This window comes from Cuculus canorus, chromosome 2, assembly GCF_017976375.1.
Source record: "Cuculus canorus isolate bCucCan1 chromosome 2, bCucCan1.pri, whole genome shotgun sequence".
Classification (NCBI taxonomy): Eukaryota; Metazoa; Chordata; class Aves; order Cuculiformes; family Cuculidae; genus Cuculus; species Cuculus canorus.
Window position 1 is genome coordinate 81955781 of NC_071402.1, and position 16634 is coordinate 81972414.

Below are 16634 nucleotides of genomic sequence, written 5' to 3' on the forward strand. Positions count from 1 at the left end.
TTAAAATGTGAAATAATACATATTAATTCAAACTACTCTGAAGGGAATTATCATAATAACTTATTATACACATCTTGCTTCACAGTAAAGGTAAAGCAAAGAGATACAGTCAGTTGCTGTCACTCCACCGAAAAGCAGGAATTCTTTAAGTGTAAGGAAAACAATTCCTTTTCAAAGACAGTTTATACACAGAGGAGTAAGATTCTTCTGCCTTGTGTTTGAAGAGAAACCACCTTTCTGCTCAGTTCCTGTAAACCACTCAGTTGCTGAAGAGGAAGCCATCTCGTTCAAATCTAGAGAATGGCAGAGCAGTACATGGAATAATATGGAGAGGAACTTAGAAGAAGAGAGCAATGGAGTAGCGGATGACTTTACCTGAAGTCAAGAACACAAAGTATAGAAGCCAGAGAAGAAAACAGAAGAAGAGTCAGAAAGTCAGGAGAGAAATAGGAGGAAGAAGTAGAGCTTTCTCTATACAATTTCCAGCATTGCTGGAGGGTAGATAGGTGGGGATGTTGTATATATGGTAGCTGAGTGCTGGAGACTAGTAGGGAAAGAGCAGATGTGTCTGCCAAATATACACTTTGGGAACCGGAGAAAATGTTTCTATATTTCTAGAAAGAAAATCAAAGTAAATAGAACGAAGAGAAAAAAATGCATTGAGCCATTGAGATAAAAAAAAAAAAGATATCTGTCATCGGCAGAATAAAGGAAGGCAGTGGACTAAGATGCCAACGAAGCAAATGGGATGTGGTTCAGGAGGAAAAAGACAGAAATTAGTTGTAGAAGAAGGAAAGATGGACTGTGAAATAGCAGACTGATATTAGACTGCCAGAGCATAGGAGACACAAGAAAACAGTGGACTAGTAGGAGGACTGAAAAAGATGGATGTGCAGCAGGAAGTGAGGAGTACTGATGAAGAGATTTGAACTGGTTAGCCTGGAAAAATTACAACTTGGGACAGAGGTCTTAAAAGTGGTTGAGACTTGGACTGCAGTAAGAGGCAAGAGATGGAATAGAGTTAAAATTGTGACAGAAACAGACAAAAGTTAACAGAGCAAGAAGTGTACAAAACTCACTAGAGCAGCTAAAAAGGAACAAAAATTCCTGAAAATCACCATCTTTTATCTGTGCAAAACTGACTGGTAAAGCATCTTGTTCCCCTCCAGCATATGCAGAAAAATACCTATCGCTTAATAGAGGCTTGCGATTCTGGAACTAAATGTCCCAGTCTTTCTATGTACATACATAACTAGAAGATACATTTTGAAGAAAAAGCAAATTCAGAAAGTGTATGCGCAAAGAACTCCCCCTAATTAGAAGAATTATTGGTTTGGAAGGTCAAGCACTTTCCTGTTAAATATGTAACTTTAATTCATCTTGTATGCACTTGTACATTAAGATAAAGTGTTTAAGGAGTCAGGAAAAACCTAGTATTTTTACTTTTTTTGTCCTTACATTATGAAGTATTGCACCGGGAAAACAGAACCCATCCATAAAAGTTTCCAGACCACTGTGAATTATTTTAGAAAATAAATAAGGCTTTTTCTTTGGAATCACATGCTAAGAATAAAGTCTTGTCCCCAGGACACTGAGGACAGGATTGACCTGTGACCAACACATATGCTTTTTTTCCTTTCTTTAATATTATAATCTGAAAGGCAGTGTTGTGTTACAGAATATGGAATTCATTGTAATTGGAGTCATGTCTGGGGTTCATATCAGGGGAAAAAACATCCTTTCATGCTTTACGCCACAAGATCATGTTCAAGCAAATCTGACAGCTTCAAATGTGCCAGTGCAAAGTTGTTGAACAACACTGTTAGATAAAGCTCACTGTTCTAGAAAGTATTACAGATAACTCATTCTCACTACCCTTTTGCACTTTCTTGTTATTTAGACAGGTTTGTCTATAATATTCATGATGCATGGACACATATGAAAGTGATCTTTAGGAAGTACTAGAATTCCTTATACCAGAAGTACAAGGATTTTTACTAAAATCATTTGCATATATACAAATTGCATACATTTTAATAAACTATAACTTTTTTTTTTCCTGTCAGAGAGCTTGTAACTATCCTAAATTAGAGGAATCTGAGCAGAACATAAGATCATAGTTCTTTTCAGAAGTGATTTGAGATTTTTAATGGCCACAAAATACATGTTCATCTTGACATTTTCACTAAGTATTTCCTGCAGCATTATGGGTAAAATGGGAATACACAAAATAACTCTCCTGAGACACATAATCCAGATTTAACACAGTTTGAACATCAAAAGCACTGGAGTAACATTCCAAACCAACTTCAAAGCCAGTCATACTTGCAGGTGTTGAATACCTGCAGCTCCTTTTCTCCTTGTGCTTAATTTCCTGTTTCATACTGAATTTGTGCTCTGTGACATTTCATTTTGGCATTTCTGAAAAATATAATCCTACAAAACAAACCTTTAATTTCCTAAATTGTCCAAAAACTTGATTCCAGTAATATGAGAAAAGAGAAAAATCATGTAAACCTCAACATTTTCAGTAGCTTCAAGCAAAATATTTTTCTTTTTTTTACCAGCTGAATCCAGTCTCCATTCTTAGCTGTTATCTCCCCCTTCCTGATGTGTCCTCGCATAACAGACCTCAAGTTATTGTCTGATAACATGGGTTTAGTTGCTGTGACTATTGCCGCTTTTTTTTCATGTGAGATGTTGTAGCCTGCTTCGCTCTCCAGAGTTTTGCTTTCTGTTTCATATAGTGCAGATTTGTCTTTTATCCCAGTTTCTATTGTTTGGCAGATGGCTGATTTTGTTGTTGCTGTAATGGGCATCTCAATGACCAAACTGCTCTAGGAAAACATTTCAGTGAAAATTAATGAATTTGTAGAGAAACTGTGCCACCCTGCAAATTGTATGGGCTGTTGCCCATTACTGGTTTTTCTGCTTTTGTTTAGAAGGCATATTTACTGAGAAGATGCTTGGACTCCTTCTTTAAACTAAAATATAATGAAATTGATGGAGCTATTTTTACATCTATGAGACAATCTAGATTTTAAACAGATGAAAGTATAATTGGGTAAGATACATTAAGACATTGTAATAACGTGCAATTCTTTCAAATTAATTTATGCTTTTCTAACTTTTGGTCACACTTTTTTTTTTCAGTTAGAAAATATAAACCTTCAGAATATTGAACACTAATACATCAGTAACTAACAATTGCATATAATTTCTTTTTATGCTTGGACTAGTCAGCGTTTAGATACAGTTAGGTTTTTCCATAGCATAAGAGAATGGTCAGATCTCAAATAAATTGGTAAGTATCTTATCATTAAATTCAAAGAGGTGAAGGTCAAGTTGAATACAAAGAATCAAGTACATTCTCAGGTAAATGAGCACCAAGGAAGAGATTTCAGAACTGAAACATGAAAACTGACAAAAATAAGTGATCTTACATGCTGAAAGATTGCTGCATGGAGAGGTTTCCAGCTTAATCTTCTCAGCATGTCAGCCGGCTTACTGGAATACAACCGCTTCCTTAAAGCAAAGTATCTCCCTCCAAAGTACACTTAATTCGATGTGTGGCTTATTCTCAGTAGGAATAGGTCCCTCTAAGAAATCAGAAATACTGGGATGGAGTTCATATTTGTCCCTGGGCATAAACCAGCTGAACTGGTTCATAAAAAGAGACCTTGTGAGCACTTCTGTAGGGATCAGAAAGTCGAGAAGTGAGACTAAAACGCAAGCTCGTTTTATAACATTCCCAACCTTTTAACTGTACATGGGCATTGGGAGACCCGCGTAATGATTTTGGGGTTAAAAAAGTTAGATATGGAGCATTTAAAATGCCTACAGTTAGCTCAGTGTATGGAGAAACCATTGTCGTTGTAATATTGCTCCTGAAGGTCTGGGAATAAAAATATTTCCTGAAGTCAAGTAGGTTCAGCATGTATTGGTACTGGACATATGTGTAATGACTGCCTACATCATAGACTCTGTCTGGACAGGAAATTCCTTGTTTGTGCATGAGTCTAGTTCACTTTGTAGTTTCTAGTGTGGTTGTAAATACATCAGTAAAATCAATATACTGCCTTTGTATAACAGTTCTCCTCTCCCTTATATGTCAGAGAAAAAAGTCATACTAGTAAATGAGAGGTTTTGCTAGCACGGGTTTACTTGTGCTCAAGTCTTCTGAACACAGCCATATTGATCAGCAATCACATTCTCCCAGCCTTAGCCAAGAGAGAGGTAGCATTTATTTATCAAAGTATTAGGGCTTTGCCAGATGTACAGTGTGAGTGGTTTATGTAACAAGAGTGACGGTCACTGTCATCCATTGAAGTATAACACAGGCACAACATGTGCAACCTCCTTTTTCACTACTGCACTTCAAAGCTACTTTTGCAGAAGCCCCAGACATCAGGCAAAATGATGTTTTTATTTTCTTAGTCTGAGTGTACTATCTTTGAAGTCATGTCAATGCATGGCAACTTATATGATGTGTATGATAGCAAGCTGTCAGCACTTAATGTATTTTTCCAGATAACACACCCAAACTAGCATCTCTTTTCAATATTTTTCAGAGCAGTAGCTATCTGTGTCAGTGACAGACTTGGAACGTTTTATCCCTTCTTACTAAGTTCTTTTCCTCCTAGTCTCGCTGTCAGAAGCACTTTGGGTTGTTCCAGAATTACTGAAGGAGGAAAAGCTTTCTTACCTAACTGAGCTGCTGCCAGCATCGAGGTCTTGTGCTGTCACTGCACCTATAATGGTCCCCACAGGTGTATCCTCATAAACCTCCATTGTGTACATAGGCTTGCTGAAAACTGGAGGTTCATCCATGTCCAGCACATTTATCTTCACGGTGGCAGTATCTTTGAATGGACCCACCGAGTGAAATCGATGGTCAAGATGAAGATTGGAGGCCTCAACTTTAAAGGTGTATACCTTTTTTGTTTCAAAGTCTAATGGCTGTAGAAGGAAAAAAAGCAAAATATCAGACGACTAAAAAATAAACATTGCAAAATCACTTTGGTAGGATTAATCTGACATAATTTATGACACCTTCAGTTGTAAACCAGTTCCTAAGCTAATCATTTATGCTTGTTTTCCAGTTCATCCCATACCAAGGTGGTTTCTGAAAAAGATCAATCATACAGAGGAAATCACTGGTTTTCCACATTAAAAAAAATAAAGAAAGAATTAAGATGACTGGCATGGATGTAAACAGTTAGACTGTAGATGTCTGAAGTCAAATGAGTGAGATTCGACTTTTGCAAATGAGCTGTGTAGAGGTTAACCAGAGATTTGTATTCACAGGCAATTGGCTGACTTTAGCTGATCAAGTTCCTTAAATGGAAGATTTCTATTTCTTTTAGCAGAGAAAGCTTTCAGAGGACCATGACAATGATGGAAATGAGCCCAATGTCTGATATATACCAATAGGTCAAAATAAACTTCAGGTGTGATTTCAAATGTGAGTTCAAATTTGATCTGAACCAAGTTTTGCCTGTAAAATATTTATCTCAGCAGTGAACTTCATTCACCCTGAATATTTGAGCCGCATGTACATTGAAAAATACAGAATTTGACTCTGCCTTATGAGCCTAGGTGTAATGCATAAGATCTTGAAGGCAACACAGCAGCTTGTGCGTACACATGTGTGTTTTTGATGGAAATGCATCCTGCGATCAGACTGGTTTAGTGTGGGTTTCTCTCAGTGTACACCAGCTTAGTGCCTTTTGGTATATATTTTTATTATAAAATGTAGTTTTATCAAAGTAATAATCACAAAAAACCTTAATGCAGTCTTATTTAGTTGAAAAGACGCAGAAGCTTTATTTTCAGTGAAAGACTGTTGGCTTAAATGTCTGTTTTAACGTTATGTCAAATTCTTTTCCTGATATCTGGGTAACACTGGCACCTAGTGGTTTCTGCTTATAACTGTCAAGTCGGAAATTTTCTGAGGGGAAAGGATATCCTACCTGGGAAATGGAGCAGGCTCACAAGTGTGTGAGCAAGTATAATTCATGGTCTGTCATTTTTTTTTTCCCAGCCATCATCACCACAGTGTTTCCGGTAATTTTTCACAGCTAGGTTAAATCTAAATTCTGATATTTTCTGTCCACATCACAACAGGACATAATTGCCCAGATGACAGTCTGGTGTAAATTGAAGCAGCACCATTAAAATCAGTCGAGTTGCCTTGACTTATATCAGCTAAACAGCTAGCATAATGATTTTAAATTCTTATAGAAGACTTTATAAATGTAATAGATCAGATGGATTGTCTTGTCTCAGCTGAAGATTTAAAATTACCCATCCAAGTCTATATACCATAGAAATAATCAGGCTTGAAACCCAACAACTGCTGACTAATACACTACTACATGCAACCATCCTCCTACAGACAAAATTCCTCTTAAAAGCCAGTGTGAGTTGCACCTTCATTGTTGGACTGACAGAAAGAAGAAACTAAGATGAAGAAGAAACAGATAAAATTGTGTGGGAGATCTTGTGCCCTAGTGTTGAAACCCTAAGCTTTTGCCCTCATTACAAACGGACATGCTGCTTCATTATCCAAATTACTGTCACATTGCCTTTTCAGATTCTATACTACTCACTTTCACTGTCATTCATTTGCAAAAATATTTCCCCATGAACAACCGACCTATTAACCACAAACGCTTCTCCAGGTGATTATAAATTTTTAACATATTTTCAAAATATATGTGAAAGGGAGAAAATCTGGAGTTTAAAGAACCAGTCTGGAGTGGAAAAATTCTCAGTATGAGGGGTAAAGCTAGAGATAAATGATTAAGACAAAAAAGCAGGAAATCTAACCTCTCCATTCAGTAGTAATCTTAACTGACACCATGTATCGATCTTTCATAACCCCAAAATTTTATTAAAATTGTTCAGACTGGCTTCTGTGGTGCATGAGTATATTTGCAGATAGACATGCTAATGGAAAGAATATAAATCCATGTGGTACTTGCAGGCTGTCTTTCACAGTTATCCTTCAACACTGCAGTACCAGACCAGGGTCTTTGGCCAGTGCTCAGGCACCACTGTCATCATGCAAAAGGAACAGAGCTCTTGTTTTGAGATGGACAGAATGAAATAAGTTTTCAAGCAATTCTGTGTGTTGGTGTGCTCAGGCTGACATATTTTACTGCACAGCTACCCAAGAAATGGATAAAGTGGCTGCATTACTTCTCTCCCCAGCATTATGCTCTGGTGTATATATGAAAGGACAGGTTGACCCCCCAGAAAAAAATGTTTTCCTACTGTAAGCTCAGAGCAACTCACTCTCTGTCCTTCTATGGGTCTGATAATAAGTACAGTTAAAGGTTAAACAATATACAGTCAATGCAAAGCACAGATGGCACTCAAAAATAAGAACAGATAGGAAAGAAGTCCTGAGCCATCATCAGAGAAAGAAACGAGTGACAGACTCCCACAAAATAACCTATTAATATGAGTGAAGCTAAACTGCAGTCGAAACATCTGTGGAAAGATGAGAAATGTTACAAATGGTAAATCTAGAATTTAATTTTTTTTTAAAAAAAAGGTTTTGTGCAACATCTGTAATGCAGCAAAATAATATGGTTTTATTGTATTGAGTTTATGGGGAGTCCATGCTACAATCTCCTGATCCATTCTGGTCTTCCCAGTTTTGAACAGCTGCGCCACACAGAGAGTTAGTGATAGTGTCAGATTTTGGCATTACTTTGATATGCCTGGAGTTTGCCTGAAAACAGAAGAAATTAATGTCTGCCTAGCTCTCAGGCAAAAGCTTTTGGATTTTTAGTTTTAAAGATGTTAAAATAGCATTTTTTGTATTTCTTTTTTTTAGTAGATACCACTAAATTCTGTGAAGGAAAGGAGTAGTTTATTTATATACTAATTTCAACTACTTTTTTTTTAAAACATATTTTGCTGTTATATAATAAATGTCTGACAGTGCTCAGTCCTCTTTAATTTAAAATCTGGAATGCTGGTAAGGGCACAAAATAGTAAATGTTTAAACTTTACAGAAAAAAAACCCTATAAGATTATTGAAATGTCTTTTAATTAATCAGATTGTAATGGAATGACTTAATAGAGATGTCTGGATTTTTTTTTTTAAATAGTCAATAGAAATATTTATTCCTTCTATTAAAATAATTATATTTAGAAAGATGTTTGAATAAGGCTTTTATTTTACAAAAGTTATGTGTCTTTTCCACAGTAAACAGCTAGGGCTATGTCTTATTAACTGTGAACTATTCAAAACTTACAGGAGTGTTTCTAATTGATATTCTAAGTGCCAGTGACACAATAGACATATTTGGCCCCCTTACTGGCCCTTATCTGCCTTTTCCTATGTTGCAGTTACAAGCTGCTTTATACAGTTGCATAGTATAGTATTATCAGCACATACACAGCTGTGTGCAGCAAAGACATTCTACAAATCCTGAAATCAAATAACACATACTGACAAATCACTTTATCTTGCAACTCTGGAAGTACCATGAACAGATTTATTTAGTATGACTAGGAAAGCACATAAACAGCTCTGTGTTATAAATAGATATATTTTTAAATATTGCTGTTTCCCATATTCAAAGTATGGGAAGTAGAAGTTAAGAAATGCTACTATAAGGATGTATCTGTTTCTAAATCTATATATTAGATAGATCCATAGATGGAGAAAGAAAGAGACAGAGTATTTAAGAATTGAAATGAAAAAGAAATGGGTGGAAAGATGTAATGAATTCTGACTGGAAGCATGACAAGTTTGGGAAAAGAGCTATCCTGTCATTTTATTCTGCTTCACAAGGAGGCAGGAGAAGTAATTCCAGAAATTTCTGCTTTTTTCTCCAAATGTGAGAGATAACAACAGTATTCAGGCTTTCACGATACACACCTACAATGGTGGAAAATCCATATTTGAGAGAATACTGTTAACTCCAGGACATATGGATAGTTACAGACAATGGTGTCAGACTGAGAGGAAGTGCACAGTAAACCAGGTTTGTCTTCATACTGGAGCTGTGCCATTGTAGAACAACTGTATCACGTACACCTGTCTCAAAACCTGGCAACACACTTTCCCCTTGAAGATGGATTGAGTGTCTATATATTTGTAAAATACTGCCATAAGACTATTATTTGCTGTGCATTGGCATGATTCAGTAATTGCACTTCTGCACTGGTTTTAAATAATATAAAAAAAACAATTGGTATTATAGAGTAGGTTCATTTATTAAAGCAAGCTCCAGATCGATGAGAAACATTCATTAATTGCAAATATGAGAATGCCCTGTAAAAAAGTGAGATCTGTAGGCCACGTCCACAGCAAGTGGTGTAGATTTGACCAAATCTGAAGTGAGTGTTTTCGAGTTTGATGGAAAGCGGACAAAATATATCTATGTTCTCTACCTGGAGGAGAGAAGAAGTTGTCTAATGTCAGGAGCTCAACTTTCTGTTGCACTCAAGCATCCTGCCCATTTCTTCAGATGTACCACTCCAGGAAAAAAAAAAAACAAATCCAACAGCTCTATCTGCAAAACGCAGAGACAAAAGATCTCCCCTTCCTCACTCTTCCTGTCATTACTTTCTGTGGCTGCCATAGTCTTTATAATTGTTGCAGCATTTGGGTCATTAATTTGTGACTGTACTGAGAGTCACCTGCTCTTTCTCCTCAAAATATAAAACCACAATTCCCACTCAACAGAAAACTCACAGGTTATGATTAGAGACAGACAGTGCCTATGTATACACCTGCAGAATGTGTTTTCTGCCTCTGGAGAATGAAGGGGTAGGGTGAAATGAGAAATTTTTATAGTCTTGCTAGTAAAGCAAATAGTAGCTTTAATGCTTTTCTGGCTGAGGGAGATCAGGAGTCTGCCTTACGCTCACTGTTATGATGATGCATTTTCCCCTCAAACTTGGGAGTACTCGTCTGTGCCCCACCTGAGGCCACTAAAGTATGAAAGAGATGGTTCCTTCTGTCACCCTGCTTCTTGTAGCCTAAACTTACTGTAGTTTGCTGAAGCATTCAGGTCGGATGACAGCTACTATATAAATATAAAACCCAATAAACACTTGTCTGAATAACACCAGACAAGGGAAGAAATAGGTCGCTTTATTCCTAATATAGCAATATTTCTTATTCTTCTAGGGAATGGTATGCAGCACTATCCTAAACCCAGATATTTTCCTCTCTTTTTACTGATTATATATATATATATATTTATTTTTTTTTTGATAGACAGGAATCTATTATAACACTAACCACATAGTGGTGCTAAATTTCATTTGGATAACTTCTTTAGCAGAATATAAGAAAAGCTGTTCTATTTTCAATATATGTAAATACCACAAGAGTAGTAGTAATCAAGCGTATATTGGATCATAACATGAAAGTAAATTAGCAGCCAAAACAGATGATTTAAGATGTTCACCTTGTCCAGCTGTAGCTGTTTGTGACCATTTAGTGTCCAAGAAGCAGAGAATGGCCTTTTGCCTCTGCCAGTGCACCTAGTGTGCTGAAAAGAACAGTTTGACTTGTGCAATTTTGTATCATCAAATGTATTTTCCATCAAAAATAAATGGAGTCTGGGAAAGTATAACTTTTCTCAATTTTATATAGAAATACCTCCAATTTTTTTTTTTTGCATAACAACAGAACAGAAAAAGCATCTATGCAGTGACTCATTGTGACTGCAAGAACTTTTTCAGGAAAAATAAAAGCAAACTTTATAAATGGTTTTGAAACGGCCTAGCACGAATGACTGCAGCACTTACAACATCAGAATATGCTACAATACAGAATAAAGTGCAAACTTGTTTTTAAAGCACATGACATTTTTTATTAGTGACTTTGATTTTTTTATTATTTATATTTCATAATTGGAAGCGTTGGTCCTATTCATTCACTAGCTTTGATTTAAAGAAGGACTTAAATGTATACCTAAGAAGTATTGCATAATATCACAAGGTCAAATCAGTGTTTTGAATACTATGTAATGTGAAATTGCTTTTGTGCAGGCAAATGAATAGCATTGTTGCAGGTTTGTACAGTATGGGTAATATATGTTTTAATAGGTGACTACAGAATTGTGAATTTCCAGCACTTCTGAAAATCTGAAAACTGCAACCCATGAAGCATTTATATTATTACAAGTGTAGCAGTTATAAAAAAGCACCTGAGTTAACAGTTTCTTTAAGAATCCAGATTGCTTTGTTTAACCTGTGATTCAGCAAGGAACGTAAGTGGGCGGGTTTTGGATGATCCCAAAATGTCTTAAAACATGTGGATGATTTAAAAATTAGTGAATGGGATGTTTTCCCTAAAAAAAGTTTTGTGAAGGGCGATGTGTAGGGTCTGCATAAAAGTAGTCTTTCCTGGAGGACCTGCGTATTTGGTTTATCTTTTTTCCACATTCCTGTACAGAAAAAAAGTTGGCATTCCCTGATCTTCACAGCCTGTCACTGTCTCCAGGCTCACTGTGATGAAGAAGATTAAGAAGTGTTTAGGATTTTATTTTTTGTCCCTGCTATCTAGAGACAGAGCTCTATCATTTACATTAAGTAACATCAAATGATGTTCTGCTGTTGTGAAAGTGTTCTAAGCTTTCAGATATGCCTTATCTTGTTACTCAAAAGACTAAATAAATGCAGCAAAATACAATTTCCAACTCTAAAATACTTGGATATAGCATTATTTATGTAATTTTTTTCAGCTGTTTTTTTTTTATTAGATATTATATAATTCCCCATACAGTAGTCTCAAAAGTGGCCAGGCATTTTTCCTGTGCTGGTCCTAAGATAACTGTATCAGGCAAATTCATATGTGAATGCTCTTCATCAGTTATATGCATGCTATTTGAATCTGCATTGCCATTTTGAATGTTTTGCTTATACAGTCTATATATATATACACACTCACTTAACCGTAAGTATGGAAAAATTTCATTGCTGTGTATAGAAACAAACAGCAGAGCTGAAGCTTTGGACTAATCTAAGGGGGCCCTTACGCTTGATGTGCAAACTGTTTTTCAATGGTTCCCACTCATTGCCATTTCTGACTGGCAGTGCATACGGAAGGGAATGCAGCTGCTTAGCCTGACAGTTCCAGATTGAGCTGATTTTCCGTTATCTGCATAGTGGGAAAAAGGTGACCTGAATGAATTTTAAATGTGAAGTTTAAGAATTCAAGGGTGTGTCTGAAGAGGGCAAAGAGTTTGTGTCTTGTCGACAAATTGCTTCCTGTGGGTATTGTAGCTTTCACTTTATGTAACTAAATCCAGCAGAAGACCAAGTGATGACATCATCTCATCCTTTAATGCAGCTATGGATAATTTACTATTTCCCAGGTCAGCAGGCTGAAACCAGGAATTTTATTGACAGAATGAGTATAATGCAAATGTACATCCATGGTCAGAGCAGAACTAAAGCTTCTCTTCTCCCAAAGCTTGTCTTAATACTCAAACAGAATCCTTTCCTTCTCATACTGTTGTGAAGTGTTCAGTTTATGGATGTGTTTATTTTACATAAATAACACCTACAAGCATGAGCTATCTATAAAACATAACCTGGCCTGTCAAAATGAGCTGGTGGTTCAGATTTCTTTCTGCTAAACAAGTTGTTTAGTGGTGTATGTGTACAGGCTTAGTCTCAGAAGACAATCATCGGTTCAAGCGTGGCTATCCCTGGTTTGGATCTCTCCTACTTTGGATCTTCTCCTGTTTTAATCACTAAGTTACAAATAACAGTGATCCTTTCCATATTCAATAAATACAATAATCTTGAACTTATTCTAGTACAATAAAGTAACACCAGTCGCTGAGATTCAGTGTTCTCCCTTATATGAATATCTAATAACCAGCTCTTTGGGACACTATTAGGAGACTAGAAGTAGGACAGGTTGATTTGCAATGCTTTGGGACTCCTCTACCGTGAGTAAAAACTCTGTTCACCAGAGTACTGTACAGTATTATTCAAATAACAAACATAAAATCAAGACTTTCAAATAAAATGTTTACAAGTGAAAATGAAATACATTATCTCAAACACAGATTATAGTTTTCACTCCATGCCCTGAACTGGAGTGTTTTTCATAAAGTTTTTAGGTGGAAAATTTCCCATAAAAGACAATTTATACTTTCTAGAAAGAGATAAAAACAACTTCTCTACCATTAAAACTCGCATTACTGTGCAAAGTTATACTGGGTTGTACATGAAATGAAACACGAAACTCCAATATCTTTTAAGACTAAGATCACAACCACAGATCCTAATAAAGATACAAATTACCTTGTGTTAACTATGAGGCATAATTGCATAACATTTATGTTTTTTACCTAGTTTCTTACTTGAGCCATAGGTACGTACACCCCATTGATGCCACATACCTTTTTCAGTTTGATGATTCCTTCCTGGGTGTTCTGATCTGTTGTTATGTCAAACAAGTTTCCTCCATCTCCTGGAACTATATTATACTCAATTTCTGCATTTTTCCCAAAATCAGGGTCCACAGCTCTGATCCTTCCAATAGCAGAACCAACAAGCGAGGTCTCAGGTACTTTTAAATGGAAGATACCTGTGACAAAGTGGTAAATTCATTCTTGGAATTTCTTGATAATTAGCATACTATGTCTGATTAAAAGCATGGAGCCTGTGCAAAACAAACAGACTTAAATCATCCAGTTAAAATGATGAGATTTATACAAAAAGGATTAGAAAAACATATACAAGTTTTACTGATTGAACACGTTAATTTCCCTTCGTTTCTAGTTTTGGTTCAGTGCAACTCTTACGGCCTTAGCATCTCTGCCTCTTCAGATACCTATCTATATTTTTGTCTTTAATTTTACCCACATGGTTGACTCTTCTGAATTAAATTTTACTTATAGATGGTACAAGTTTATAAACATTGTTTAGCCTGGAGAAGAGGAGGCTGAGGGGAGACCTTATTACTCTCTACAACTACCTGAAAGGAGGTTGTGGAGAGGAGGGAGCTGGCCTCTTCTCCCAAGTGACTGAGGACAGGACAAGGGGGAATGGCCTGAAGCTCCGCCAGGGGAGATTCAGACTGGGTATCAGAAAAAGATTCTTCACAGAAAGAGTCATCGGGCACTGGCAGAGGCTGCCCAGGGAGGTGGTCGAGTCACCTTCCCTAGAGGTGTTTAAGAAATGGGTTTATGAAGTGCTTAGGGACATGGTTTAAGGGAGTGATAGGAACAGTTGGACTCAATGATCCAGTGGGTCCTTTCCAACCTGGTGATTCTATGATTCTATGATTTTCCTCCTTCCATGTTTAACAGTTGTTAGTATCTGAATTTTTATTTTGTATGAAAAAATACATTGATGCATTTCATAGTAGATGAAAGGGAAAAAAATCAGTGGAAAAAATTATTACCATCTATTTCTGTAATATTCAATAATACATGTACAACTCCTTGTGGTAGAGAAAATGTGAAGAGTGTTGTTTATACATTAGCCACCAGAGGGTGCTCTTATTAAAATTACAGTGCTATACACATTTTCAGCTCTGCATATTTATTTTCAGTGTATTCACTATAAGTGGTAATAAAAATTAAAATAAAAACCCACATGAAAATTACACACTTTTAAAATAAGCATTACTGCTGATACATAAGAATAAAATGTTTTCATGGAAACAGCTACTGAAAAAAAAAAATGCTAAACATAACAGTTAAAATTGCTAAAAGAAAAAGTCTAAAATACTTAGTGTCAGCCCGGACTTGAATGCTATCAGTAGCAGCAGGCCTTGCTTTATACTGCTGTGTCCTAGTTTATTACAGCACTGCTGAAGTGCCTGCGTTTCCAGTTCAGCTGCACCTCTTGCTGCAGTTGTTATTTTGCCCAGCTGGTAGCAAACAACACCATGGAAAGTATCTCCAGTGGGGAGGTAGTGCTTGCCTTTCTTCACAGCAGCCTTTACTGTCAAACCTGCCAGCAGATTTTGGAGCTGGTTTCAGCAGGCCCACGGTGTTTACTTCGCTTTGCCCTGGCTCTGAACAAAGCTGGCATTTGCTTGCTCCAGCCACTGCACATACTGTCTTCCTGGGTCATCCTCCAACACTTCTCACAGAGCAGTCACTTCAGCACAGGAAAACATTGCAGTGGCCTTCTTTATCCCTCTGCATGTGAATACAGAGGAGGAAATGTACGCCTCTTTCTCTATAGTATATCAGGACACACATCTGTGACTTGCGGGAGGTATATTAAGGGGACGTCTCAGAGATTTCCTCCTGGTAGTGGTTCAGTCACACTTTGCAAAATAAGGCTCTGAGAAGTTGTAGATCATGTAAGAGCAGGATAGATGACTTTCACATCCAGCTGCTGAATTAAACAGAAGATGCTGCTCCCTGTCATTATCTCCCTACAATGCATGCTGTGTCAGCTTTTTCAGCTTTACAGAACTTCCAGGTGAGGACAAATACAACATTAACACTGCTGAATTAGGAGGAAATGTACTTTTTTGTGAGATAGTAGTTTGGGCTATAACATCTATATAATTGTCTGTTTTATTGCCTCTGAAAAAATGACTTTTGTCTGTTTCTTCTCTCTATCCGTAAGTATGCAAAGTATATCTGAAGGCAAAACTTGCTTTATTTGTTTGAGAAATACTTATAAGTAATGCCTGCCTATGTCAGCATTCACATTTGGTCATTACCATGTGCGGCTTTGTAGTGTCCATTGACTGAGCTACTAAGGGTTGTGCAATTACTATTTCACTACTTCTTCCAAGGGAACATACTAAAAGAACCTTTCCTTCTTTTCTTTCCAAGGGAATGTACTAAGGGAAGCTTTTATTCTTATTCTTATTCTTATTCTTATTCTTATTCTTATTCTTATTCTTATTCTTATCCTTATCCTTATTCTTATCCTTATCCTTATCCTTATTCTTATTGCTGGAAAGAAGAAATACGACGCAAAATTTTCTCAAGACAGAGGAACCTCGGCTATTTCTTAGCTGTAGTTCAATGACTGAGCAAACAACAAAATTTTAACATGGTATGTAGGAGACAATCACAAATCCACTTATCATCTAATGTCGCTTACAAATATACATATTTGTGGGTCTCTGCTATGCAAATTATTCATAAGAGGTGGAAGAAAAAGATCCAAAAGCACTCTGCCTACACTGGAATCTTACATTATGTTTCCATAAAATAGTTCCAGCCCTGACGCCTTGGTCTTCTATAGGCACTTCTATTGTATGACAGAAATCATTGCTGCAGTGTTTGCTCTTTACAGCCACAATTTTTGTGAACATAAAATGTAAGAGCACATGATAATGGATTTTTTCTTCTTTGACTAGTTGATCTATTCTTAGTGAACAGAAGAGCACTCAGATTCATTAAAACAAACACTTCTCTATAAAATGTTGTACAAGGTTATAAAACACATAGGACATAAATGAAGTGAAAGAGATACTACATTACTCATTTCAGATTTCTTAGGCTTTTATCAGTTATTTGCAATGACTTAGCATTTCATCACTTCCAGAAATTCAACAGCAATAAGGATGAGGTCATTCAGATTCATTTGAAACTCTAAAGTAATCTTCAACTCTGTCAGAGTCAGATCTCTGAAGATGCAGCACGTAATTACACTGCCATCATCAT

General features: G+C 36.5%; 1 protein-coding gene across 4 annotated transcripts in view; it reads right to left on the bottom strand.

Annotated features, from left to right (window-relative positions):
• Window positions 1-16634, bottom strand: part of CDH12 (cadherin 12) — a 544062-nt gene that overhangs the window by 39809 nt on the left and 487619 nt on the right. For all 4 annotated transcript variants that reach the window (XM_054059459.1, XM_054059460.1, XM_054059461.1 and 1 more), the window contains 2 exons: window positions 13392-13579; window positions 4706-4959 (listed from right to left, as the gene is read on the bottom strand). In XM_054059459.1, the coding sequence (XP_053915434.1) occupies window positions 4706-4959; window positions 13392-13579 (442 nt within the window). The remainder of the gene's footprint in view (window positions 1-4705; window positions 4960-13391; window positions 13580-16634) is intronic.